The following is a 25,666-nucleotide window of genomic DNA, read 5'->3' on the forward strand; positions in this document are numbered from 1 at the left end:
GTGAGCAGAAACCAGCCATGAGAGAGTGAGAGGAAGATGCTATCAGTTCAGAGAAACAGCAGAGGCAAAAGCCTGGCAGCTGGAAAAGCCAGCGTGTCTGGAGCACAGTCCAAGATATACAAGAGTAGCAGACAGAGGGTCATGACAGCTGTTTGAGGTCACGGAGAGAGTCTTAAATCTTATATGCAATGGACAGCCATTGAAGCACTTTATTATTTATCTTTTAAATAAGTCACTTATTTTTGAATAGCCAACATATCCACATGGTTGCAAATACAAAGGGGTATCATGTGAAAATTCTTCCCATCTCAGTCCCAGCCTTCCAGTTTCCCTGCATAGAGGCAAACAATGTTGTCCATTTCTTGTGTGTTCTTTGCAGAGAACTTTATGCAGATAAAACCCAAAATCACATGCACATATCCTACTTGCCCTTGTGCACACACATGGTGTTGTTCTGGAATATTGTTCTACATCTTGGCCTTTCCACTAGACGGTTAATCTTGGTGATCAATCCATATCCGTCATAAAGAATCTCATTATTCTTTACAGCTGTGCAGTCCTCCACCGTACAGATGCACCAACATCCAGCTAGCCAGTGCTTGTTATTCGGCATTTAGATTGCTTCATTGACTAAAGCAGGTCATTGGGAAGCCCACTTAAACTCTCTGTGACTCAGTTACTCATCTGTGAAATGGAATAAGAAGAACATCTACCTTCTAAGGCTATTGTGAGGATTAAATGAGATAAAACCTGAAAGGCACTTAGCAGGTACCAAGCCCTTGATATTTGAACTAGCGATTGTTGCTGTTGTTGCTTTCATTCCTAAAAGCAGACTGTTCCTTGGGGCTCACACCCAGGCTTTGGGGGACCCTGTGCCCAGGAAAGACCTGAGCCTCTGGCTTCCAGGGGAGGCAATTATTTTATGCTTTCTGAACTTGCAGCTGCAGCACTAGATTTAAGGCAGGACTTTGGTGGAGCCGAAGCATGTGATCTCTCAGAGTCTCCAGGCAGGGGTCTGGGTGGGCAGGTCTCTGTTCGTTGCTGAGGCTGAGGTGGGAATGCAGCCAGGAGCCAATGGCCATCAAACACTCGTCAGAACCCAACAATCTGAAGTCCAGGGAGGAGTGTCCTACAGGTGTGAACACAGTGTTGTGTAAGCACCTGGGCTTTGGAGACAGAGTTCAAGAACTGGCTCTGCTACTTGGTAGCTGTGTGATTTTGAGCAGGTGGCTTAACCACTCTGGGTCTCAGCTTTCTTGCCTGTAAAATGAGGATAACACCACTTACCTAGGAGTAAGACTATATAAGGATAAAAGTTTCATTATTTAATGAAGCTATGGAATTTGGCGCATAGTAGATGCCCAAGAAATGTTAGTCCTTACTGTCGGATAAACTATGATCTAGGAGAAGTAGGAAAAGGGAGTTACCACTCTACAAGTGCTTACTGTGCATCAGGGACCGTGGAGGTGCTTAAACTCATCATCTCAATGACCCCAAGGTTCTGCTGTGGTCCTAGGGCTGGAACACACATTTACCTCACACACACACCTCTACCTCTGCTCCTGGGATCAATGGTTGGTTTCCCTCTGCTGGTCCTCCCTGGCTTCCTGTCCATTATGGTGATGCTTTCTCTGCAGTGGGCAATGAGAAAGATGGGATGATCTGAAAATGTCAGGGGGCTCACCACTGGGCTTCCTCCGTTTCTATTAACTCACCCTTAAACTTGAGATCTTGGCTGGACTTCATGGAGTATTATTTGCAGGCAGGCAGGGGGTATGTTAGGATCCAGCTCTGTCAGATTGGAAATGGTTAAGCAGCTTGCCTGGGGTGACGTAATGAGCTCCGAGACCAGAGCCCCGCTTTCCTAAGATTCTCCCCTCTACTTTCACATGAAGTCAAGTTCTCTGGAAGCAGAACCTGAGACAGGTTTTTTAAAAAAATTTTACTGAAGTATAGTTGATTTGCAATGTTGTGTTAATTTCTGCTGTAAAGTGACTCAGTTATACATATATGTATATTTTTTCATATTATTTTCCATTATAGCTTATCACAGGATATTGAATATAGTTCCATGTGCTATACAGTAGGACCTTGTTGTTTATCCAGTTCTATATATAATAGTTTGCATCTGCTAATCCCAAACTCCCAATACTTCCCTCCCCCACCCCGCTCCCCCTTGGCAACCACAAATCTGTTCTCTGTGAGTCTGTTTTTGTTCCTTAGATATGTTCATTTGTGTCATATTTTAGATTCCACATATAAGTGATATCATATGGTATTTGTCTTTCTCTTTCTGACTTATTCGCTTAGTATGATAAGCTCTAGGTCCATCCATGATGCTGCAAATGGCATTATTTCATTCTTTCTTATGGCCGAGTGATATTCCATTGTGTATATATACCACATCTCCTTTATCCATTCATCTGTCAGTGGACACTTAGGCTGTTTCCATGTCTTGGCTGTTGTAAGTGGTGCTGCTGTGAACAGTTGGGTGTATGTATCTTTTCAAGTTAGAGCTTTGTCCGGATATATGCCCAGGAGTAGAATTGCTGGATCATATGGTAACTCTATTTTTAGTTTTTTGAGGAACCTCCATACTGTTTTCCATAGTGGCTGCACCAATTTATATTCCTATCAACAGTGTAAGAGGGTCCCCCTGTCAGTTAGTCATGGCCCTGGGCTGCTCCCTGGGGTGGGGGTAGCTTCTTAGATATCTCTGGACAAAGCAGCTGCTCTCTTTGGCTGAGGGCAATGCTCTGTAAAATGGGGCTACCATAAGCCCCTAGTTGCTAACACTCCTAGAGGCTGGGGGTGGGGTGGGAGCACCACCTGTAAAGGGCATCAACAATTTCTGCTATACGCACTCACCTCCACCTGCACCTCCACCCCCAGCTGAGATGTGGACCCATGACCTTCTTTCTCTGGGCTGTTACTCCAGTTGTTCAAATAGCCTTGATTACTCAGGCTTCCCTCTCCAGGCCCAGGCTGCTTGACCGGGACAATGAGCCCATCCTGGGATGTTACACTCTGAGAGGCCTGGGTGGCAAAGCTGAAATAACCAATGCTGTCCAGGGTGGCTTCTGGCCTGGAGGGACAGAGCTGGGTGGTTTCCATGGGGCGGCCAGCCAGTGAGTTTGGACTTTGCAGGCAGAATTTTAACAGGAAATGAGCTCCTGGTATGCCTGGCTGAATGCAGGAGAGGGTGGGCAAGCCACATTCTGCCTTGAGGGCAACAGAATTTGGAGATCAGAGTTCCTGGGAGGGGACAGTGTATTCCTTGTCCCAGCTTCCCCCCCCCCCCCCCCCGCCGTCCCCCGCCACCACCTCCTGGGATCCTCCAAGGTCAGTGCTGCCTCTCTGCCTCAAAGCAGGAGGCGAGGCAATCAAATGAACGTTTGCTGTCCAGACCAAGGGCAGCTGAGGACACTCATTACCGGGAACTGAAGCTCTCGGTACCAGCAGGGGCCAGGGGTTCCCAGGGGGCCCAGGGCAGCCTCATTCAGCTCTTGGCACAGGCAATAATGAGACGTTAAGGTTCTCTTCAGCAGATTTCCTTCACAACAGGAGTCATCTCTCCTTTCTTTCTGTTTTCAAAGTGGAAACACTGAAATGGTCATATTAATCTGGGAAGATTATGTTAACCACCCAGGAGCAGATGAAATGGCTTTTCTCTAAGGGGCCTTTCCTTCCCTGTGTCCAACCATCAGCCCCCCGATCCCCGGCTTCACCCACACGAAGATTTAATAATTGTACTGGCTGTAGAATAGGAAAGAGAGTTCTCTCCCTGTTCACCTCCTAACTGCTCATCTATTCAGCTTCCTAGGAAAAAAGACTGTGTTGTACCAAGACCTTCAGGGAAATCAGAACCCACTGGACACAGTAACCTACCTTCTAAGGCTTTTTTAAAAAATAAATTAAATGTGATCTCCATGGTCTCTTTCCCCTTATTCTTTTTAGAGATTTATTTATTATTTATCTTATTATTATTATTATTATTATTTTTGGCTGTGTTGGGTCTTAGTTGCAGCATGCGGGATCTTTTGTTGTACCGCGCGGGCTCTTCATCATGGTGCACGGGCTTCTGTCTAGCTGTGGCGGCGAGTTTTCTCTTCTCTGGTTGTGGTGCTCAGGCTCCAGGGTGCGTGGGCTCTGTAGTTTGTGGCACACAGGTTCTCTAGTTGAGACGCGTGAGCTCAGTAGTTGTGGCACATGGGCTTAGTTGCCCCACGGCATGTGGGATCTTAGTTCCCTGACCAGGGATCAAACCCATGTCCCCTGCATTGCAAGGTGGATTCTTTAGCACGGGACCACCAGGGAAGTCCCTCTTTCCCCTTATTCTTTGCTTAGACCCAGGGGAGGGGGAAAGAGGGGAAGTTCAGAAAGGACATAAGCTTGGCTGAGTTCAGCTAAACTTAGCGTTGATGGAGACTCATTCACGCATTCAACAAATATTTATTAAGTGCCTTCTATGTGCCAGGTGCTATGCTGGGTATTGGACATTAAGCAGAGAACAAAACAAAGAGTTCTGCAAGAGGCTTACATTTTAGCAGGGAGATTCTAACCGTGATGGTGCTGTTTTCACAAGCTGTGATTTAACTTTGTGATGATCTCCCTAGTCACTGTGTAGAGCATGGACTGAAGTGGGCCAAGGGCAGAGGCAGAGAGACCGGTGAAGAGGCTCCTGTAGTAAGCCAGGCCGGGATAGTAGTGGTTTGGATCAGCATAGTAGCAATTTAGGCACAGAACATTGGAAAGATTCTGGATCTATTATGACAGTGAAGCCAGCATGACTTTCTGATGGCTTGGGTGTAGAGTATTAAAAAGAAAGCAAGCCAGGGATGACTCTGGCATTTGGGACCTCAAAACTCTGAGACATGGGTTTGTTTTCTTTTTGACCTGACCAAGTCCAAGTTAACTAGTACATGAGTCAGATGACTTCCTCTAGTAGAAAGACCCTGGATTGGAGTTAAGAGCTCCGACCCTCCCTCCTGGATATGTGGTCTTGCATCAACAATGAATGGGACGAACACAGGTTAAAGGGAGGAAGTTCTTCCCTCTGATCCATTTCTGCCACAAGGGAGCTGTGACAGTTTCCCTCTTGGGGCCTGAAAGTCCCCATCTGGAAAGCGGAGAAGCTGGGTGAAGTTCCATTTCTTCTCTGTATCCCCCAGAGTGCTTGGCATAGACCAGGGGGCTGAGAAATAAAGGGTGATTGAATGACTGTTTGCATGATGTCCTTTCTGGGCTGTTGTTTTCCAGGAGCACTGGGCTTCTACCATGACTGACACCGTGTTCAGCAACAGCTCTAGCCGTTGGATGTGTCCCAGTGACCGACCCCAGCAGTCAAAGTAAGTTGCTGGGTGTTCCTGGGAGTTGTTTGCTTTGGGGCAATGAGGTCCTGATCTATGCTTGAAGGAGGAGAGGAATAGCAAGGAAAGAAATTTCTCTCCCTGGGGTGGAGGAAAAAGAACCTAGTGGGAGTTTGTCGTGGAAACTTCACTGATTTTACTTCTTTGCAAGGTTGGAGTAACAAGATTAAATTCTGAGCTCCATGCCCTAAATGAGAGGTGGCTTGGTGGAATGGAAACAGCACTGACCTGGTGGTTAGAATCAGACTTGGTTCTGGTCCTAGATCTGAGCTACTCTGGGTGAATCTCTTTCCCTTCTTTGGACCTTGGTTTCCTCATCAATTAAATAAGGAAGTTGGACTAGATCTAGATCAGAGATTGCAAACTGGCAGGCCACCAGCTGACTCTGACTTGCAGAAATGTGTTTTTTATTTTTTATTTTTGGCCTGATCATTTAAAAATTGGGAAATTTCACATAAAATAACTTCACATACTCTTCCCAGTAACTATTATACCTGAATCAGTGGTGTGCTGGATCTGTACCATGGTGGTTCCTTAGAGCTGATGTTAAATTTTCAGGAATTTTGCAAGTCAGTTGTTAAACATGGCCAGTATTAAAAATTAAGTTGTATAGTTTTACAATTAAATTATATTAAACACAAAGGTGGTGAATACTTAACGTTAATCGCTTCCTAAGTTTTTTAAACATCTTTATTGGAGTATAATTGCTTTACACTGGTGTGTTAGTTTCTGCTGTATAACAAAGTGAATCAGCTATGCATATATCCCCATATCTCCTCCCTCTTGCGTCTCCCTCCCATCCTCCCTATCCACCCCCTGGGTGGTCACGAAGCACCGAGCTGATCTCCCTGTGCTACTTCCCACTAGCTATCTATTTTACATTTGGTAGTGTATATATGTCCATGCCACTCTCTCATTTCATCCCAGCTTACCCTTCCCCCTCCCCGTGTCCTCAAGTCCATTCTCTATGTTTGCATCTTTATTCCTGTTCTGCCCCATCACTTCTTAATTATTTTACTATGTTTTGTTAGTCTCCATGTTATTTGTGCCTATGATACCTGTATGGTGAAATACTATATAATAGTACACTACTGCATGTTTCCTCCCAGTTCTGCATTTAGTGACATCATATAGGTACTCGAAATCAGCCACAGTGGGGCTTTCTCTCCAGAGGTTCAACTGTTAAACATTTACCAGCACACCACTGCCTGAAGACCTTTACAGTCTAAGTCTATTGTTTATCATCCCTGCAGATTTTCACTCAAAGGTCTTATTTTTTAAATGCTTGGTAATTTTTATTGTTAGCTCAATCTGTGAGAATCCTGGGGATCTACCATGGGAATATTTTCCTCAGAGAGATTTGCACTTGCTTCTGCCAGGAATCAGGTGTGCTGCTCACCCAAGATGTGACCTGAGCTCCCTTAGAGGGTCCTGGCTCAAAGTGGGGGTCTCAGATTCAGCTTCCTCACCTTGTTAGGAGCTCAGAGTCAGCCTCTGGAACATAATGCTGGTATTTACATTGGCTTACTGCTCACAGCTCCCTGTTCTGGATTCAGTTTGCTGGGTTTTCTTTTTCTTTTTTAAAAAATTGCCTCATAAAGGGGTATAATTGATTTACCTCCAATAGTACACATTTAAAGTACAGTTTGATCATTTTTACATATATGTGCATACTCATTCCCCTTTGCAGTCTCTCCTTTCTGCCCCTCCCTCTCCCCACCCATCCCTAAGTAATTACTAATCTTCTTTCTGTAACTATAAATTAGTTTGCATTTTTGGGAATTTCTATAAATGGAATCATTCAGTATGTACTCCCTTTTTGAGAGATGTCTTCTTTCACTTGGCATAATTATCTCATGATCCATCCATATTGTTTTTCATATCAATAGTTTATTCCTTTATATTGCTAAATAGTATTTCATTGTGTGGATATACCACAATTTGTTTATCCGTTCACCTATTGATGAACATTTGGGTTGTTTCCAGTTTGGGGCTAGTACAAATAAAATTTGTATAAACATATACTTTCATTTCTCTTGAGTAAATACCTAGGAGTAGAATGTCTCAGTGGTATGTATAGTAGGTGTATGTTTAACTTTTTAAAAAACTGCCCGTTTTCCAAATTGGTTGTACCACTTTAAGTTTCCACCAGAAGTGTACAAGAGTTCCATCTCTCTTCCTCCTCACCAACACTTGATATGATTAGTCTTTTCCATTTTAACCATTCTAATGTGTGCATAGTGGTATTAGTTTTGTGATTTTAATTTGCACTTCCCTAATGACTAATGATGTTGATTGTCTTCTTTTGTAATTTTGCCATTTGTATAACCTCTTTGTTAAAGTGTCTGTTCAAATACTTTGTCCATTTAAAAATTGGGTCATTTATCTTCTTGTTATTAAATTTTCTAAGCTTTTTTTCATGTGTTGTAGATAAAAGTCCCCTGCTGGAGACATTTTGCACATATTTTTCTTGGTCTATGACTTGCATTTTCTTTTTCACAACAGAGTCTTGAAGAGGAAAAGTTTTTTTTATTTTGATGAAGTCTGTTTTGTTTATTTGTTTCGAAGTAGGGAGGGTTGTTGGAGAATTCCCTTATTTTCTAACAATCCTAGGGTCTTTTGGAATATTTAGTGCACTCATATTCTTGAAGCAAAAGTCCCTGTCTATTTACTACTTCTACCTAAAACCTCCTCTAGTTATACAAGTTTTGTAGTTTTGAAGACATTATTGAACTCTGTTGGTTTCCTTTTTGAAAGGAAACTTCTAGTTTCCAAGCCCTTCCCATGATGTCCTCTTGAAGCCAACCTTACTTGGCAGACAATATTCCATCAGCCAAAAATTGTCTCTGTAAGATAAACAGTTGCCTGAAGGTGAATGGGGTAAAATATTTATTTTATTTAAGAAATGTCAGTTAATTAAAACCCCATACATAAGAGTTTACTTTAGTCAATATGAAGCCAAACAATTTGCCTTACAATTAAATTAGAATTATTCAAACAGTCTGGATGCAGTTTCATTAAAGTGCTTCTGGGCTCCTGTGAAACATCTTGGCACTCTGAATGCATCCGGCTGGCTTGATTGCTACTGCGTTTTCTTCAGATGTTAAAATTATTTTCCAATAAATGCTAATGGGTGAATTTTAGTCATCACACATGCTATCTAGTCTGCAGCAGTGATGATGTGCTAATGCAGACGCTTCAAATGTCTTTCTCCAGTAAATTAAGAAATCTAGTCTTAATTAACTGCTGGCTAACCAGATACACTTTACTGCCTTTGTGATTTCTCTCAGCCTCCTTGAATCTAACGATGGTGTTTGGAACACAGTTGCGGTTGTGTTTGAAAGAAGTGAATGTATCTGTTTCTTGCATCGGTAGGACAGGGCTTCAGCTGTCTATGTTGGGGATACATGCGGAGAAATGCTGGTCTCTGATAGTTGATACTTCTCTATAGTTTTCAAGTCTGCAAGCCTGAGAGTGCCAGAGATCAGAGGTGGAAACTGAGGCACAAAGAGGAGATGTGACCTGCCTATGGTAGCATGTCTAATAAGTGAAGAGCCTGGTCTCCTTTTTAGAGTGGAAGGACTTGCTTCCCCAAACTGGGGCACTGCGAGTTCTGCTTTCGGATGATCCAGTCACGGTTCAGGGCTCATTGCCTACCTCAGTGTGCTCCTTATCCCCCAGTGTTTGAAACAACAGAAACCAAGAATGTTATCATTAAGTGATTCCTTTTTAGTGCCAAAAAACATTATTCAAATACATAAATGATCAGATTGGTTAATTAATAAGCTGAACTGATTGGTCATTTTAATCAAGGCTGTGGCTCATACAACCCTACATTGCTGCAGCCTTGTTTTAGATGCGCTGGAATAAGATAATAATGACTGATAACAAATGGAAGTAGGTCACTGTGATTTAAACAGAACTGTGCGGTTGTGGCATCCAGGCAGTGTTGATATTGTTAAGAGATTTTTTCCCCTAACTTTATTCATTTTGTTCTTTCTCTCCTTTCTTTGCCTTCCTTCAGTGATAAAGAACAGTGAGTATTTTGTAATACTTTTATTTTTCTACAGACTGAATTTTATCTCTTTTCTGATTAAAGTGGCTTTAAAGATAGATGAAGAGAGATGGTTCAAAAAGGAACTAGCATGTTTTACATATCTAAAAACAAATTCAAGTTGTTAAAAAAAACACATACCCCTCTTGATAAAGAAAAATATGAAATTTCAAAAAAAAATCTTGGTAAAAGGTTGGAAAATATTCCTTAGGAGAGCCCTCAATTTAATTTTTGTTAGCAATTAGTGGGATTCAGCAAGCTTATTAACCTCCCTGTGCCTCTGTTTCTGCAACATTTTGCCTGGGAACACTGTTTTTAGATAAAGAAAATATTAACTCAAATGACTACTATCATTAGTCAAAGATGATAATGAGTAGAACAGAGCTTGTGGGAAGTTATGTGCTGTACACATGGTCTCTGTCACATCATGGAAGGTCAGCCTGATTTCCCAGTGAAATGCCTTTGACTCAGAGGTCCTACCTTTGCTCATAACTTTTGTTTTAAATTGGATTCATTTCCTAAATATGCATGACAGATTGGATGCTGGGTCTAACAAATGAACAGTCAGGCTGCAAAGCAGATGGGACTTTGGTTGTGTGTACACATTGGGAAACTGTGGGAGGTCATTTTTACCTTCCCCTTGATGGGGAAGTGTTCACAGAGCCACAGCCAGAGCGCCGAGTCTAGCCTCAGAACACCCAGGTCTGAGTCCTGCTCTGGGACTCAATGTCAGTGTGGCCTTGGGGCACTGCCCTTCACCTCCTTGAGCCCTGGCCATAATGTGGGTATGTTAACCCTGCCCTTCCACCTTCACTGGGAGGTGGTACGGTCAAATGAGATGCATGGGAAAGCTTTGTAAACCGTAAAGCACCAAAATCAGAGGAAGGTGTGGATCACAACCTTGCTTTACCCTTGTGTGTATTTTATATATATATATATACCTTGTATGTATACATTGTGTGTGCATGCATATATGTATGGTGTGTATTCTACAGTCTCTGTGTTGGCTGGTAAGATTTTGGTCTTTTTACGAATATTGTGAGCATATCATTCAGACATGCTAGGGAGAGATGCTGAGATGTTGTGCGATTATAAATATGAACATCACAAGAGAGAAGTTCAAGACTTCAGAGGGTCCCAAGTGCTTCAGGCTTCCTGAATGCTGAAAGCTGAAAGGTAGGGTGTGTGTCCATCCTCCTTCCCTCCCTCCTTCATCCTCTCCCTCCTCTCTTCTCCTCTTCCCTTTCTCCCTCCCTTCCTTCATTAACAAACACATATCATGCACTGTGCTAAGCACCAGGAATACAAGGTTAGCCAAAGTCTGAGTGGATGTCTAGAAGGGTTTACAAACAAATAAATAGTCAGTCACCAACAAATACACTTTATAGTGCAAGGAGCTTTAATAGCAGAATCACAGCGGCCAAGGGAGCACAATGATGGGCACCTAACCAAACTTTGGGGTCATGATGGGAGAGCTTCCTGGAAGAAGTAATGTGTAAGCTGAGACCATGTAAAGGAGGTACAAGATAAAGAAGAGACAGAGGAGTTCCAGGTAAGGGAACAGCATGTGCAAAGTCCAAATAGGAGAGAGAGCATGGGATTTTAGAAAAGCTGAATGGCACTCAGTCTGGCTTAAAAGATTACCTGGAGCCCGAGATCCCCTTATCTTTCTGAAGGGAGTCGGGGAACCACAGCATCCTTTTGGCACCCTCTTTAGTCTGTTAGGGGTAAATTTCATCAAAAAGGGCCTTTTTACCAGCAGGGCTTATGTAAAGTGTTTTGTGGTGTGGATGCCCCTCCTTCCACACCCTCCCCTTCAGGATTCATTAAAATCTCATTCACTGAGCTGTAAAGAGACTTCCTGCTGACACCTGCTTCTGTCAGCATCCTGGGGGAAGGGAGGGGATAAGAAGAAAGGAAAGAAAAAGGATTAATTTTCTGCACACCACCGCTGTTTAATGCTTCAGAGCCTTCGTGCCCTGACAGCATTTCCATCATCCCACTCCTTTTGGGAGTTATAATATATTAATAGAGACATCCAGTGGGTATTTACTATGTGACTGTTGTGTGCATGAAATGAAGAATCAAGTTGGGGGGCAGGAAGGAGCTGGGAATCTGCCCTTTGCAGTATTTTAGGGGGAAACATCTGTGAGGGGCTTCCACCTGCAGTCAGGACTAATTTCCTTTTGTGTTAGAGGCCACTGGTGCTAGTTTGTTGGGAGAGTTCCTTCTGACCATCTCTAGATGCACCTTAACAAGTACATTCAGGTCACAGATGAAGCACATCCAGAATGCTGGTGTCTCGAGCCTCTGACCATATTCTCCCCGCACAAGAGAATTTCTTGGCAATTCTCTTCCCTCTTCTGAGTGTCAAGCATCTGGAAGATGAGCAGGTCAACTGCAGTGATCTTTAGACTTCTATTAGCAGCAAAATTCTTTCTTTGAATACTGTTTTATTCAGAAGCTAAATATATAAGACAGATAAAGAGTGGCGATGGATAAAGACCTGTCATGGCTGAAAGCATTAAACATACCACCGTGCAACTGTAAGTTAAAATAATACCAAACTGTAAAGTAGGGAGTTTAACAAGCTTCACTTTTTTGTTGCCACAGTAGATAGTGTGTCAGTTATCTTTTGCTGTGTAACAAACCACCTTAAAACTCAGTGGGATAGAAAAACGATGATTTATTCTCAGGGACCTGGGCTCAGCTGGTGGCTCTGCTGATCTTGGCTGGGCTTTCTCATGTATCAAAGGGTTGTCTGATCTAGGATGGCTGTGGCTGGAATGACTCAGCTCTGATCCACATGCCTCTCATCCTCCAACAGGCGGTCCTGAGCTTTTTGTCATGGTGATGACAGAGAGTAAGAGAGTAAGTAGAAACACACAAGGCTTTTGCAGGCTTAGCCCCAGATGGCACAACATCTCTCCCCTGTGTTTTATTGGCCAAAGTAAGCCACAGTCCAAGCAGGATTCAAGGGGTAGGGAGAAAGACCCAGACCTTTTGGTGAGATCAATTTCAAAGTCACATGGCAAAGGGCATGGATACTTAGAAGGGTGAAGTATTGAGGTCACCAATGTAATAAACTATATCTCATGATTTTATTAAATATCAAATATTAAATTCTTAAAAAAAATTTTTCTCTCTCTTTTTTTTAAAACTGGCATCCTTGCTTTGCTAGTGTTGGGAACCCAGCGTTGCCATCTGGGCTGACATGAGGATGGAGGGCCTGGTTCCCTGCCCACTCTGTCCATCTACGACCCACTCACCTGCAGCCCTTTGAGATCCCTCCAGGGAACTACAGACAATAGCTTGAAAACCATGGCTTAGACAGTTTGGGGAAATAGGAGGCAGGTGCCCTTCAGTGATTCTCCAGGAAGCATTGTCCTAGGTATGTGAACGAGAGCAGAGATGGGCCAGCCCTCTTCGCCCTGTCTCAGCCAGTAAGCCAGGGGTCACTCCTCATGCAGCTACTGAGGGTCAGGAGTAGCCTCTGAAGGTCCCTGCAGGAAACAGACAGGAAATCATTCCCACTTAGCAGATCTGGAAACTGACATTCAGAGTGTCTCAGGGCCCTAGTACACACTGCTAATAAGCCACAGGTCCAGGATTGCAATCTTAAACCCCACCAGGTCAAGGAGGGCTCAAGTTGGTGCACAGTAGGCCCTCTGGGTATTTACTGGACTGGATACAATGCTCTGAGTAACTTGTCCAAGGAAGCAACACTTTGGTCTCCACCTTTGGTTTTTAACGAGGTCCCAACACTGGACTCTGGTCTTAAGGACGTGGAGCTGGAATCCTGTGCCCAGAGGCCCTTGGCAAGGGTGCCACCGTCCTGTCACAGGAGCATTCCTAAGGCCCCCATGCTCACAGTGTTCTCCAGCCCAGAGGAGGCCCAGACAAGCCCATTTTCTCCCTTGAGAGCAAAGGCTTTGGTTTGAAAAACCATCTCATTTCCCTCTGTTTACTTTTGGGATTAAAACATGAAAATCCACAGGAGGCTTTCGAGTCCCCACTGAGACCAATCAGTGACATTTTCAAACACTAGATGAACTGTTTGTCAACTGCGTGTTTTTGAGCAGAGGATGGGGGTCTGCAGAGGTGCCGGCAGCCTCTAGCAGGCCTTCTGCTCATCTGCAGATGGAGACAGTTATCCTAGGCAGGCCTCTTGTGGACCCCCATTCCTGCTCATCTTTCTGCAGCCGTGCATTTCCTGTGCATTCTGATCCCAGCGAGTTGTGTGGTGGGGTGAGAGGCATTGGCTTCAGGTCTGACCCATGGCTGACCATACCCATGACCAGATTGTGAGCTGTGGGAATGTGCCCTTGAAAGGGTCTCCACTGGGTCTGAGGCCCAGCATCTCACCTGTGCTCTGTCTTGGTCACTGAGCTACTTTGTAGAGGCAGGAAATAAATGGAGGTGGCGATCAGAAGAGAATGAAGGAAGAAAAGAAGGGATGAAGGAAGGAAGAATAGGGGCAGTTGAGGCATCCATTTCCACGGTAAACCAGAGGGACCTGGGGAGGTGGCTGGATGAGGTTGTAACTAAGGCTCTTCGGGAAGGATGGGTGGTCTTCATTATGCAGGAGTCCGATGTATCCTTTACAGTTAATGGGAAGAAACATCAGGCTGAGGGATATTAGCACACTGTAAGGAAGATCTTTCCAACAGAACGGCATAGACTCCTAATGAGAGAGTGAGGTCTTCATCACAGGGAGCATTCAAGCAAGGCTGAAAGACCCCTAGGGAGGCTGTGCCAGATGGGCTTTCAGGCAATCCTCAGTGGCCCTCATGCCTTTGTGTAACCTCCTCGCCTTGAGTGCGTGCAGGACCTGGGATGTGTTTCTAACCTATAGAATATGACAAACAGGATGGAACATCACCCTTGTGATTACATCATGTTATATAAGACCCTGTCTCATTTGACCGGAGCTTGAGAGTCACCTTGTGTACTTGATGAAGGAAGTGGCCCACAGGATGAAGTTGGAGAAGTCTGCTTGGTTAGGAATTGCAGGCTGCCTCCAAGACATGGAGGTGACTTCCTCCTAATAGCCAACAAAAAGCTGGGGTCCTAGGTCACATGGCTGCCAGGAAATGAATTCTGCCAATAACTCAAATTTGCCTGGAAGCTGATTCTTCCCCAGAAAGGCTCAGGATGAGAACCCAACCCAGCTGACGACTGATTGCAGCCTTGTGAGATGCTGAGCAGAGGACCCAGCTAAGCCATGCCTGGACTTCTAACATGGAAACTGTGAGATAATAAATGTGTGTTGTGTAAAGCCCCTAAGTTTGTAATAACGTGTTACGTAGCAGTCGAAAACGAACACAGACACTATCAATGGGGCTTTGTGCCACCCTGTCTCTACCCTCCAGCTGGACTGATTTTTCCAGTTATCTAATGCTGCAGAACAAATCATATCAAACGTAGTGGCTTAAACAACAGAAACTACTTATTACTTCTTGCAGTTTTTGTTGGTAGATATTTGAGAGTGGCTTGGCTGGGTGGGTCTGGCACAGTTGTAGTCTTATGTCAGCTGGGGCTGCAGCCATATAAGGGCTCGACAAGGGCTAGAGGATCACACAGCTGGCACGTTAGGTGCTGGCTGTTGGCAGGGGCCTTAATTCCTCTCCACATGGGCCTCTCCACAGGGATGTGGCATCTCATGACATGGCATCTGACTTCCCCTAGACTGCATGACCCAAGACACCAAGGCAGAAGTTGCAATGTCTCTTGTGACCTAGCCTTGGAAGTCACCCACGGTCACTCCCATTGTATTTAGCTGGTCACACAGGACCAGCTGGGTTTCAGTGTGGGAGGGGATGGCACAGGGATGGTGTGAATACCAGGGGGCAGAGATCCTTGGCAAGCATCTTGTAGGCTGGCTACGATATTGATCTTCCTTCACTTCCTCAAGCACACTGCCCACTCTCTCAACTCCAGGCCTTTGCAAAGACCATTTCTCTGTCAGGCTCAGTTTCTTCCTCTGCCTTCCTCTCACCAACTCTAGTTTATCTCTGAGGTCTCAGTAGGAGCCAGCCATACCTTTCTGCAGCCTGCAGCGTATGTAATTTAGGAGAGCCCTCTTCAAAATAAAGAAGACAAAAATATCTCTCTTTTACAAAATTTTCAGGACAGATGATCATTACGAGAGCTCTTCCCAGGGCCTTGGAAGGTGCCTGTGCTAACAAAGGGTCCCAAATTTAAGCTCCACCAGCATCACAGTAAATCCTCTTCAGGGTCTCAGAGTAGATGTCACTCCCTCAGGGCGCACTCCTTGGTCCCCTAGAATAAGTGACTTCTGTTGCTTCGGGCTTGCTGTGGGTCACACTTATAATCAGACATTTATCATCCCTTTTGGCCATAAGGTATTGTGTCTTATTCGAAAACTCTTTCTGTGCTTACCCTCAGACACTATTCTAAATGCCATTGAAATAATAGTGACCCAGACCCAGACAGGGTCCCTGTCCTCCTGGAATCCTACGTTCAGGTGGGGGGAGAGAGGCAACAAACAGGTAAACAACAAACTTCTTTTAAAAGATAATTTCAGTTAGTGATGGATACAAGTGAACCTGGGCAATGAGAGCTCAAGGAAGACCTCTCTGAAATGCTGACATTTGAGCTGAGACCTGAATGATGAGAAGGGGGAGATCTGGGGAGATAAGTCATTCTGGAAGCCGGGACAGCAAGTGCAAAGGCCCTGAAACAAAAACAAGGTTTCAGTGTTCAAGATTGAGCAGGGAGGCCAGTACAGCTGGAGTGTAGTGAGAGGGGGCGAAAAGGATGGAGAGTCAGGTAAAGCACAGATTGGGTAGGACTTTGCAGATAGGCAAGAAACTAAGTTTTACTTTTATTAAGGTAGAATTCACTTAACATGCAATTAACCGTTTTCAAGTGCACACTTCAGTGGCGTTTAAGCACACTCACCACACTGTGCAACCACAAGCTCTGTGTAGTCCTGGGCTTTATGCTAAATCAGTGAGAAGCCATTGGAGGGTTCGGGGAGGGGGATTTGAGTATGATTAGCGTTTGTTCATCCCCTGGATCAGAGGCCCCTGATCCAAGGCAAGATGTGTTTCCACCAGAATTTCCCCAGGCTACCCCCTCCTTCCCTTTCTCGCAACAAGACTTGCCCCCAAGACATCTGCTTCCATTGCTTTCAAACTCTTCCTTCTGTGCTCTTCTGAACAAACCAGCTAAGGTGGGAGGATGGAAGAAGAGACGGGAGCAGGGAGGAAGATGGGGCCTTTAATTTCCAACTTTGAGTGTCAAAAGGCAATTTCATGCCTGCTGACGTGATTAGAGCAGTGGAAGTAATAGAGGCTGGCAGCTAATGGGGTGCTGGCTCCAGGGGATTCATAGTTACTGATTTTTGCCCCAACAGGGACAAGAATTTCTTGGGCGATGAATTTTGTGAAAATGCAAGAATTTTCCTGCATTCCACTTGGGCGATGCACCTCAGTGCCCTGGGGTGCATCGCCCAAGGAGATAAGGTCCAAGGTCTATACTTTGCCATAGACCACAGCGTTAGCTCTCTACCCAGCAGCCTCTGATCCTCTGCAGCGTTCAGTTCTCTCCGTACTGTGGAGGTTAAGTGTGCAGGCTGCCCACGTCCGAATTCCACCTCTGCCATTTCCAGCCATGTGACCTTGGGCAAGTGGTCTAATGTCTCCTCACCAGAAAATAGACAATAACAGTCCTGCCTTGTGGAAATGTTGTGAGGATTAAATGAGAAAATGTGGGCATCCAGTAGGTGCTACATCAGTATTTGCTTTTTTTATTTTAAAAAAAAATCAAGGAGAGCACAGGATGGAACTCAAAATGCTATAGGAGCTTTGGAGGCAGGAGAGCTAGATGTTTATGTGAAATCAAGAGATTTTTATAAAACTAGTTGACCACTAGTTTAAACTTTTTTTTAAGGACTCTGTGGCCTACACCAAATGTATTTGTGCCAGACAGGGGCTGGCGTCAACCTGGGATCCAGGGCCTCAGACCAGCCTCCCAGAATTGTTTCCGCTCCTGCTGTAGAAGTCTACTGTTGAGATTCTTTTCCTGAGAACACCATTATCCTCCAGGCTTCCATGAACTTCCTGCAAATGCTACTTCCAGAGTGTCTGCCATGTGCTAAGCACTTAATAAACTCATCAGAACCTTATGAGGGAGGAGGTATGTGTGTCCTGTTGTACAGATGAGCAAACTGAGGCTCTGAGAGATTGGATTCTTTTACCCAGGGTCTCCCAGCAGGGATTTGAACTGAAGTTTACCAGACTCCAGGAGCTAGAGCCTAACCACCACTCTGCAACTGCTGACTTTGTCTGCAGCCTCACACCTTCCTATATTGCCTTTCAGGCCCCAGACGGGATGGTCTGTTCACCCCAGTGGTCAGGCAGACAGAGGGAGGAAGCAGGAAGAGCTGACAGATGAGGAGAAGGAGATCATCAACAAGGTGATTGCTCGTGCTGAGAAGATGGAAGAGCTGGAGCAGGAGCGCATCGGGTGAGGCCTGACGCCGCGCATCCGGCCTGAGAGCCAGAGACGCCAGGAGGCTGTGCTGCTCAGGGCGGGTGCGCTGTGGTGGGGCAGGGCTGCCCTCGGGGTTTGTGACCTGTGATGTGCCAAGCCACCCGCTCAGGCAGAACTGGAATCCTTGGTGCATGAGCTGCGAGAGCTGGAAGACAGAAAAGAGAACAGGGGGGAGAGTGGGCTGGGGGCTGGCTGGGGAGGGGCTTCTGGGCTGGGGGTGCATTAAAGATGGAGAAGGGAGGATCTTCTGAGAGGGGGATGGGAGATTGTCTCTGAAGGCTGGGGACGTGTGTGTGAGCACAGGTGTCACACCCATTCCAGATGCATAGGAATATGTTCTAGAGACATTGGCCATGCAGGTGCCAGAACGATAGCCGAGGGTGAAGTAAGGGGGAGGAAGTGTATGTCAACGAGACAGTGCGTGAAAGAGAGAGCACATCTGAAACGAATTATATGAGAGAACTGGAGAAATCCATCCTGAACGGAGGCCAGCATGAGAGCGAGGTAGCAGAGGTTGGGTCTGGACTCTAAGGACCCGGCTTCCATCACAGCTCCCCCACTTGCTGGCTGTGGATCCTGGGCCATGTTGCTTCACCCTCTGAGCCTCAGTTTGCTCACTTGTAGAATGGGAGAAATAAAAGGAATAGTCCCACAGGATTGTTGTGAGGAGTAAGTGAAATGATGCTTGTATGGTTCCTGGACCAGGCCTGGTCGTACTTCATGCTTAATGAATGGTAGGAGGAAGGGAAAAAGTGGGGTTTGGAGGGCAGAGGTAACAAAAAACATGTATGGGATGTAAGAAGGTGTGTGTGTCAGAGCATCAGTGAGCCAGGACAGGGTTAGAGAGAGAGGGAGGGCTCTGTGCGTGGGCTTGGGAAGGGTGGAGTGGGGAAGTGAGAGGGGAGGAGTGTCTGGGAGAAGAGGAGAGTGAGCGTATGTATGGGGGGGGCGGCTCTTGGGGTGGGTGGAAACTTCCACTGCTAGGATGCAGGGAGGCCACCAAGGCATCCTCTAAGACTGAACCTCAAATGGGAAATGGGAGGAGCTGCTGAGATGCCACCCCTTCCCCAGACCTTTCTTCCAAGGGGCAGCCTTTGCCAACTGCTTACAACTGGTTTGGGCACTGGGGTGCCCTTTCATCTCCCTACCCAGCCACTCAGTTAACTCAGGTTAACAAGATTCTTGGATGGAAAATGATGCTGTGAACACACAGGAAGTGGGTGCCTTTGATTTGAGCCTTTGCAGATCATTTTATTCAGAGTGGGCTGGGGAGATCAGAGGTGCCATTGACAAATGACAAATAACCTGGCACAGGCGGAGTCAGCTTTGTGCTCGGCCCTCCGTCAGGTTCCTCAGTAGGTTGCTAAAGGGATGGGTCTTGAGGGGTCTGCTTGTAGGGTTGAGTTTTTATTTTGCTTTTTAAAAGATACATCAGGAGTGAGGAGTTGTCCAGGCGGGAGGTCTGTGAGCATGTGTGTAAGTGAGTGTAGGAGTGTGTGTGTGTGTGTGTGTGTGTGTTCACTTCAACCAACAAGGAGCCTCAGCCTTGCAGGAAGGAAGAATATAGATGTTAAATTCTTGCTTGGAAGCAAGAACTTCCAGCCTTTTTCCTGTGGAGCACTTTCCACTAGCTAACTTTGAATTTTATACATTGATTATATCTCTCTCCCCATTAGATTATAAGATTCCTGAGTGTAGAGATTTTTGCCTGTTTTGTTTGCCACAGAATCCCCAGTCCTAGTACACAGTAGGTGTTCAGTAAAATATTTGGTGAGTGAGTGAGTGAACATGGTAGACAATGCTGTCCCCCAATTTCCTTCTGCATCTCCTGTGAACAAGAGGCTGGAGAGCTTAGAATTTTGTAGTCCAGGGTCCATATTCCCAGGGAAGACATTATGATTGGCTGCCTTATGTTTATATCAGATTCTATCCTTGTTAACTATGGCCAGAGGTGCTGGCTACATTGTGCAAGCGTGGCCACTAGGCTGCCTTTGGGTGTAAAGTTAAGGGGATCTCTGTGGACTGAGCGGATTCTGGCTTGAACATTCTAGAACAGGGCTGATGGGTTCCCTGCCTTGTCCCCCATGTCCTGCCACATTGCCTGACCTGGTGACATGGTGGGAGAGCACAGTGGTTAATCCCTGGGACCCCAGAGTCAGAGAGACCTGGCTTCAAATTCCAGCTCTGCCACTTACTCCCTGTGTGACCTTAGATAAGGCACTTTACCTCCTCCTCAGTTTCCTCAGCTGCAAAATGGGGATAACGTTAGCACACATGTCCCGGGGAATGTTTAATTCACATTCAAAAGATTATCGTGGTGCCTGGCACAGAGTGCATGCTCAGCTAATGGTGACAATCATTAATGACAAATTTGCTGAGGAAACGTGTTATTTTACACTGGCCAAGGTCTCCGTTCTAGAATCATGCCCGAGACTCCTGTTTGGCAAGCCCCTGGCTTCCCCTGAAGGAGATTTCAGAACCTTCCAGGGAAGCTGGGGCCAAGCCCATGGTGACAGAGTGTCCCTTTGCTGAGAGGGTATGTTTTCTGCCGGAAAGGGGAGGATAGTCCTAGAAGATTCTGGCTGAGGCCCTTTCCCCTGCTCCCTTCCAGCTGCCAGCCCTTTCTGGTAGCATGGCCAGAGGCAAGCCCATGCTATTTGTGTCTTATGACCTTGAACCTGCCCTCATTCCTGTTCTACTCACACTTCCCTGGGAGAGGATCAGAGTGAAGTCAGATGAAAGGAGAGAGACATATCAGACACGGATCGAGGCTGAAAATGGGGCGCCATCAGGGCTCTCCCTCCAGAACCTGAGGCTCAGTTGATGAGCCTTGGGGGCTTCAGTTCTCCACTTGTCCAGTGAGGCGGGTCAGTCTGAGTCTCAGGATCCTTCCTGATCCGACTCTACAGTATTTGGGGGTGTCTGGTGGAGGACCCTGTACCCTGTGGTTGGCTGCACCTCTCAGGGCAAATGAGCTCCTTCTGGCTCTTCTAAGTGTTAAAACTGCAGATGTAGCTGTGTCCCCTTCTGGGTCTAGACACCAGCTCTGTGATGCTGAGTTTTCTTTTCTATTACCGAACAGTCATCTGGGAGACACGTGAAGTCATCGTTTACATAGTAAACAATCATTATAAATGGGTACCATTTAGTGATTGAGCACTTACTATGTGCCAGACATCAAACCTAAAAACTTCATATGGATTTAACTCATTAACTGCTCCTCTCAACCCTATCAAGTAGGTGCTGTTTTGCAGGTGAGGAAACTGAGGCTTAGAAAGGTTAGGTCACTTGTCCAGGGTCACACAGAGCTAAGATATATGTCCCTGTCTGTCTGGCTCTCAGAACTATGTTCTAAACTATTAGGTATCTTTCCTGAAGGTGTGGCCTCAAATTCTTAGACTTTGCAGGACATGGAAATTTTTAAAGCTCAGGTTTGGAGGGGGCATTTGGGGAGCTACAAGCCAGAATCCCTTCTGTGCTGGCCCAGTGATTCCTTCCCAGTGATCTTATTAACCTGTTTGTACCTCCAAAGCTGCCAGAACTGGTCTCCATGGTCCTAAGGCCATGGAGAGTCCCCTGGGAGAATCACCCTAAGGTGTCCCAGGAGGTGCTGCCTCCCTGGGGCAGTTTTGCTAGAGTTTCTGCCCCAGGGAGCACCAGATGATGCAGTGGACCAGAGTTGGTTCTCACCTTGGAGCCTCTGCTTTTGCCCAAGGTGGTGTCTAAACCTTCACTGAGTGGTAACTCAGCCCACAACCAAGCTCTGCTCCCTTCAGCACCCCCAGAAGGAAAGCTGATGGTCAGAAGGGAAACTCATTAAAGAGCCTCATTTTGCCCCACATCCCTTATACAAGGCTAAGTGGGATCTCAGAATTTATTTTGCGTGACCTGACTGCTGTGGATTTTCTATACTAGTGAGGACACTTGGCTTGCAAGAAAAGGAATTAGTTCCAGCTAGGTGGTTTCAGTTATCTATCACTGCATAACAAACCACCCAAAACTTACTGACTACAAGCATCAGTAGTATACTCTTTTTCATAATTCTGTGGGTTAAGAATTTAGACAGGGCTCTGCTAGGTTGATTTTTGCTCCATGTGGCATAGCCTGGGGTCACTCACTCAGCTGCATTCAGTGGGTGGCTGGGTTGGACTGGAAGGGCCAGGAAAGCTCCAATCCTTTGTCTGTGCCTCAGTGCACTCTGCGTGGCCCCTCTCTCTCCACGGAATCTTTCCTTATTCAGTAGTCTGGCCCGAGCTCCTTTACATGGCAGCTGACTCCCAAGAGAGCAAGGATGGAAGCCTCCAGGATTCTTAACAGCTAGGCCTAGAACTGGTAAGGCATCGCTCCACTGCAATCTGTTAGAGAGGAGAAATAGATCCCATCTCCTCCTGGAAGAATGACTTATGCATCCAGGGAAGGAAGATGTTAATGGTGGTCATCTTTGGAGACTCTACCCCATTAGGCAAAAGGGAAATTTAATATAAGGATTCAGAGGTATCTCAAGGGATCCAAGGGCAGGAACACAGCCTAGTCTCATGAAAGGTCTGCTTCTCATCCCACATCTTAGAAAATATAATCTCATACTATACCTTCCTGGTTGTTATATTTCTTCTTAGTCCTAATTCCAAATTCCCGGGGAAGGAACTCTGATTGGTCCAGGTCACCCTGAGTGCCGCCCCTCATCCAATCAGCTGTGGCCAGAGGTGCCAGGCTGTACAAACAAGGCTGCTGAGTGCTACTCCAGAGAGTGCAAAGGGCCTTTGTAAATTGAACGGACACCCAGGGGGTGTCCACAGGACTTTTAAAACATATTAAATATGGAATTAAACATTTGGGGAAATTTGTGTGTGCGGGTTTTGTTTTTGTTTTGTTTCCCAGTGGTAGGTGCCTCCATGTCTTTATCATATTTCTTTCTATCCAGAGCCTCTCAAAGGCATTACTCATATATTCTGCCCGCAAGGGGACAGGCAGCTTGGTGGCTTCCATTTGAGGTCAACATCCCTCAACAGATGGGCCCAAAGAAGTAATTAGGATTTGGCATTAACCTTGGTGTCCAGACACTGTGATGGAGGAGGAAGTGAAAGAGACAAGGGAGACCTGTCCTTGACAGAATCTGTTGGATTGCTATCACCTCCCTATCCCAGTTCCACCATCCCCTATAGTTTTGGCACAGAATTTTTCCAAAATGTGGACAGGGGGAGAAGTGAGTAATAATGATTGGAATTTGCTACATCTAATTAGGTAGGCATCTTTCCTGTGGTTTGACAAGCTGACAATAAACCAGATCATAGTCTCCTCTTTCTAAAGGAAGATTCCCCTACCGCCCCGCCCCTTCTTTTTGTTTTTTGACTTGGAGTCCTAGACATTCTGTGGGTAGAACTCCTGGGGCATCCTGATATTATGACATAGTTATCCATGTGTCTGTGTGCTTTTTTTTTTAAAAATAAATTTATTTATTTTTTATTTTACTTTTGGCTGCGTTGGGTCTTCGTTGCTGCATGCGGGCTTTTCTCTAGTGGCGAGCGGGGGCTACTCTTCGTTGCAGTGCACAGGGTTCTCATTGTGGTGGCTTCCCTCGTTGCGGAGCACGGGCTCTAGGCACGCGGGCTTCAGTAGTTGTGGCACACGGGCTCAGTAGTTGTGGCTTGCGGGCTCTAGAGCGCAGGCTCAGTAGTTGTGGTGCACGGGCTTAGTTGCTCCGTGGCATGTTGGATCTTCCCAGACCAGGGCTTGAACATGTGTCCCCTGCATTGGCAGGTGGATTCCTAACCACTGCGCCACCAGGGAAGTCCCTGTGTCCATTTTTAAGAAGAAATATTCATAGATTTCATCAGGTTTGGGGGGACTCTGAACACCCCCCCCCCATGTTGAGAACCACTGAGTAGTACCTCAGTTTTCTCAGGGATTGGGTCGATGCCTTCTAATGTCCATCCAGCCTTAATAATTTATGGAATCTGTTTGCACAAAATGAAAATGAAGTCTTCTTAATTCCTTAAGCAGCCCAGTGCCTGGCATAAAAGAGAAAGCAAATGAATACATATTGGATGAATTCTTAACCCAACTGACTAAGCCTCTCATTGAATGTTTTTAACCTCAGGGTTTCCCGGACCTTATCTATAAAAAGGGGAGTTGGACCATGTGGTCTCCAAGTCCCTCTAGCCCAAGGTTCCTGAACCTTGGCCCTGTTTACATTTGGGGACAGATAATTCTTTGTGGTGGGTGCTTTCCTGTGCACCATAGGATTTTTTAGCAGCATCTCAGCATCTCCCACCAACTAGGTGCCTGTAGTAACCGGGGCTGTTACCAAGCTGTGACAACCCAAAATGTCTCCAGACATCGCCACGTGCTCCCTGAGGGGCAAAATCACCCCCTGTTGAGAACCACTGCTCTAGCCTTTTTGTTGCGTGGCTCAAGAAAGGAAGAAGAAACAAATGAGAATTTCCCTGCCACCACACTCAACTTCTAGAGAAATAATAATAGTCCACCCTTACAAAGCACCATGTGTTGGCACTGTACTCAAAGCTTTATGTAGATTCATCTATGTAACCCTCACAACAACCCTATGCATTAAGCCGCATTATTATCATTCCCATTTTACAGATGAGACAACTGAGGCACAGAGTGGTTAAGCAACTTGCCCAGGGTCACACAGTTAATAAGCAGTACAACTGGGATTACAAACGTAGGCTGGCTGGCTCCAGGATTAGAGTCCTATTCTGCTATTCTATAGAAAGATAAACATTTATAGCCAAGCATTGTATTAGGAACTTTCAAATATGTTGTATTTCCTTTAATCTCTCAGAGAGACAGGCTACTGTCTTTGCTTCACAGACGAGATTATTGAAGTTCATGGAGGTTAAGACACTTGCCCAGGGGCACACAGCTTTTACATGGCCAAACCAGACTTTGAATCTGTCTTTCCACATTATCCTATTGCCTTTTGGCGGTGCAGGTAGGGATGGCAATTGACAAATGACTTCAGAGTTTCAGGGAAGTCAGTAATTTACAGGGTGTCTCACATATTCACTCAGGTTGATTGGTTCAGTCTCATACTTCTTCCTACCATAGGACAGTTCACCCCTCTCCACCACAATGACCCTTGTCCCCCGTGGGCCTCAGCAGCACATTCTCTCAACTCTACTTTCGACAACAGAAAAGGGCAGGTGGAGGGGTTAGAAAGAGCCCCAACTATAAGCACTGAAATGAAACAAAGGCTTCATTCTTCCAAAGCAGGTAACAGCGTCTGGGTAGCTAGACCTAGCCTCCGATCCCATCTCTGCCACTTGCCAGCTGTGTGCCTTTGGTAAGTGACTCCCTGTCAGTGTGCCTCGGTTTCCCCATCTGTAAAATGGGAGTGAATAATAGAACTGACCTCACAGGTTGTATGACTTAAGGAAAACAATGCACATGGAATGCTTAGCACAGCTCCTGATAACTGTTGCTATTATTGGGTTTAAATGACCCAGCTCCTCGCCTGACTGACTGCATTAGCCCAGTGGAGCCCTCTAGCTGTCTTTCTCTCTTGGCTCCAACTCTGACCCAGGGTGACCCACTTCCCCAAAGTGCTGAGGTCCAGACAGGAATCCCATTCACCAATTCATCAAGGAGAGAGATTACGATCAACGGCTCCCCAGGTAGTGACGGTAATAAACAACGGTGGGAATTAATGAGTCTGAACTGCACACACCCTGCACGCCAGCCGCGTGGCTGCATGACAGAGCAA

General features: G+C 45.9%; 1 protein-coding gene across 4 annotated transcripts in view; it reads left to right on the forward strand.

Annotated features, from left to right (window-relative positions):
• The window catches only part of RPH3A (rabphilin 3A), a 270,274-nt gene that overhangs the window by 203,011 nt on the left and 41,597 nt on the right, over positions 1-25,666 (forward strand). For 2 of the 4 annotated variants that reach the window (XM_029227221.1, XM_029227227.1), the window contains exons 3-5: positions 5,260-5,348; positions 9,394-9,405; positions 17,770-17,916. In XM_029227221.1, coding sequence (XP_029083054.1) covers positions 5,278-5,348; positions 9,394-9,405; positions 17,770-17,916 — 230 coding nt within the window. In that variant the 5' untranslated portion in view covers positions 5,260-5,277. Of the gene's footprint in view, positions 1-5,259; positions 5,349-9,393; positions 9,406-17,769; positions 17,917-25,666 lie in introns of those variants that run through there. The other 2 variants (XM_029227246.1, XM_029227236.1) reach the window with 2 other exon arrangements.

Source organism: Monodon monoceros, unplaced genomic scaffold (genome assembly GCF_005190385.1).
Source record: "Monodon monoceros isolate NGI ecotype Baffin Bay Population unplaced genomic scaffold, NGI_Narwhal_1 Super_Scaffold_1, whole genome shotgun sequence".
In the NCBI taxonomy this organism is placed as follows: Eukaryota; Metazoa; Chordata; class Mammalia; order Artiodactyla; family Monodontidae; genus Monodon; species Monodon monoceros.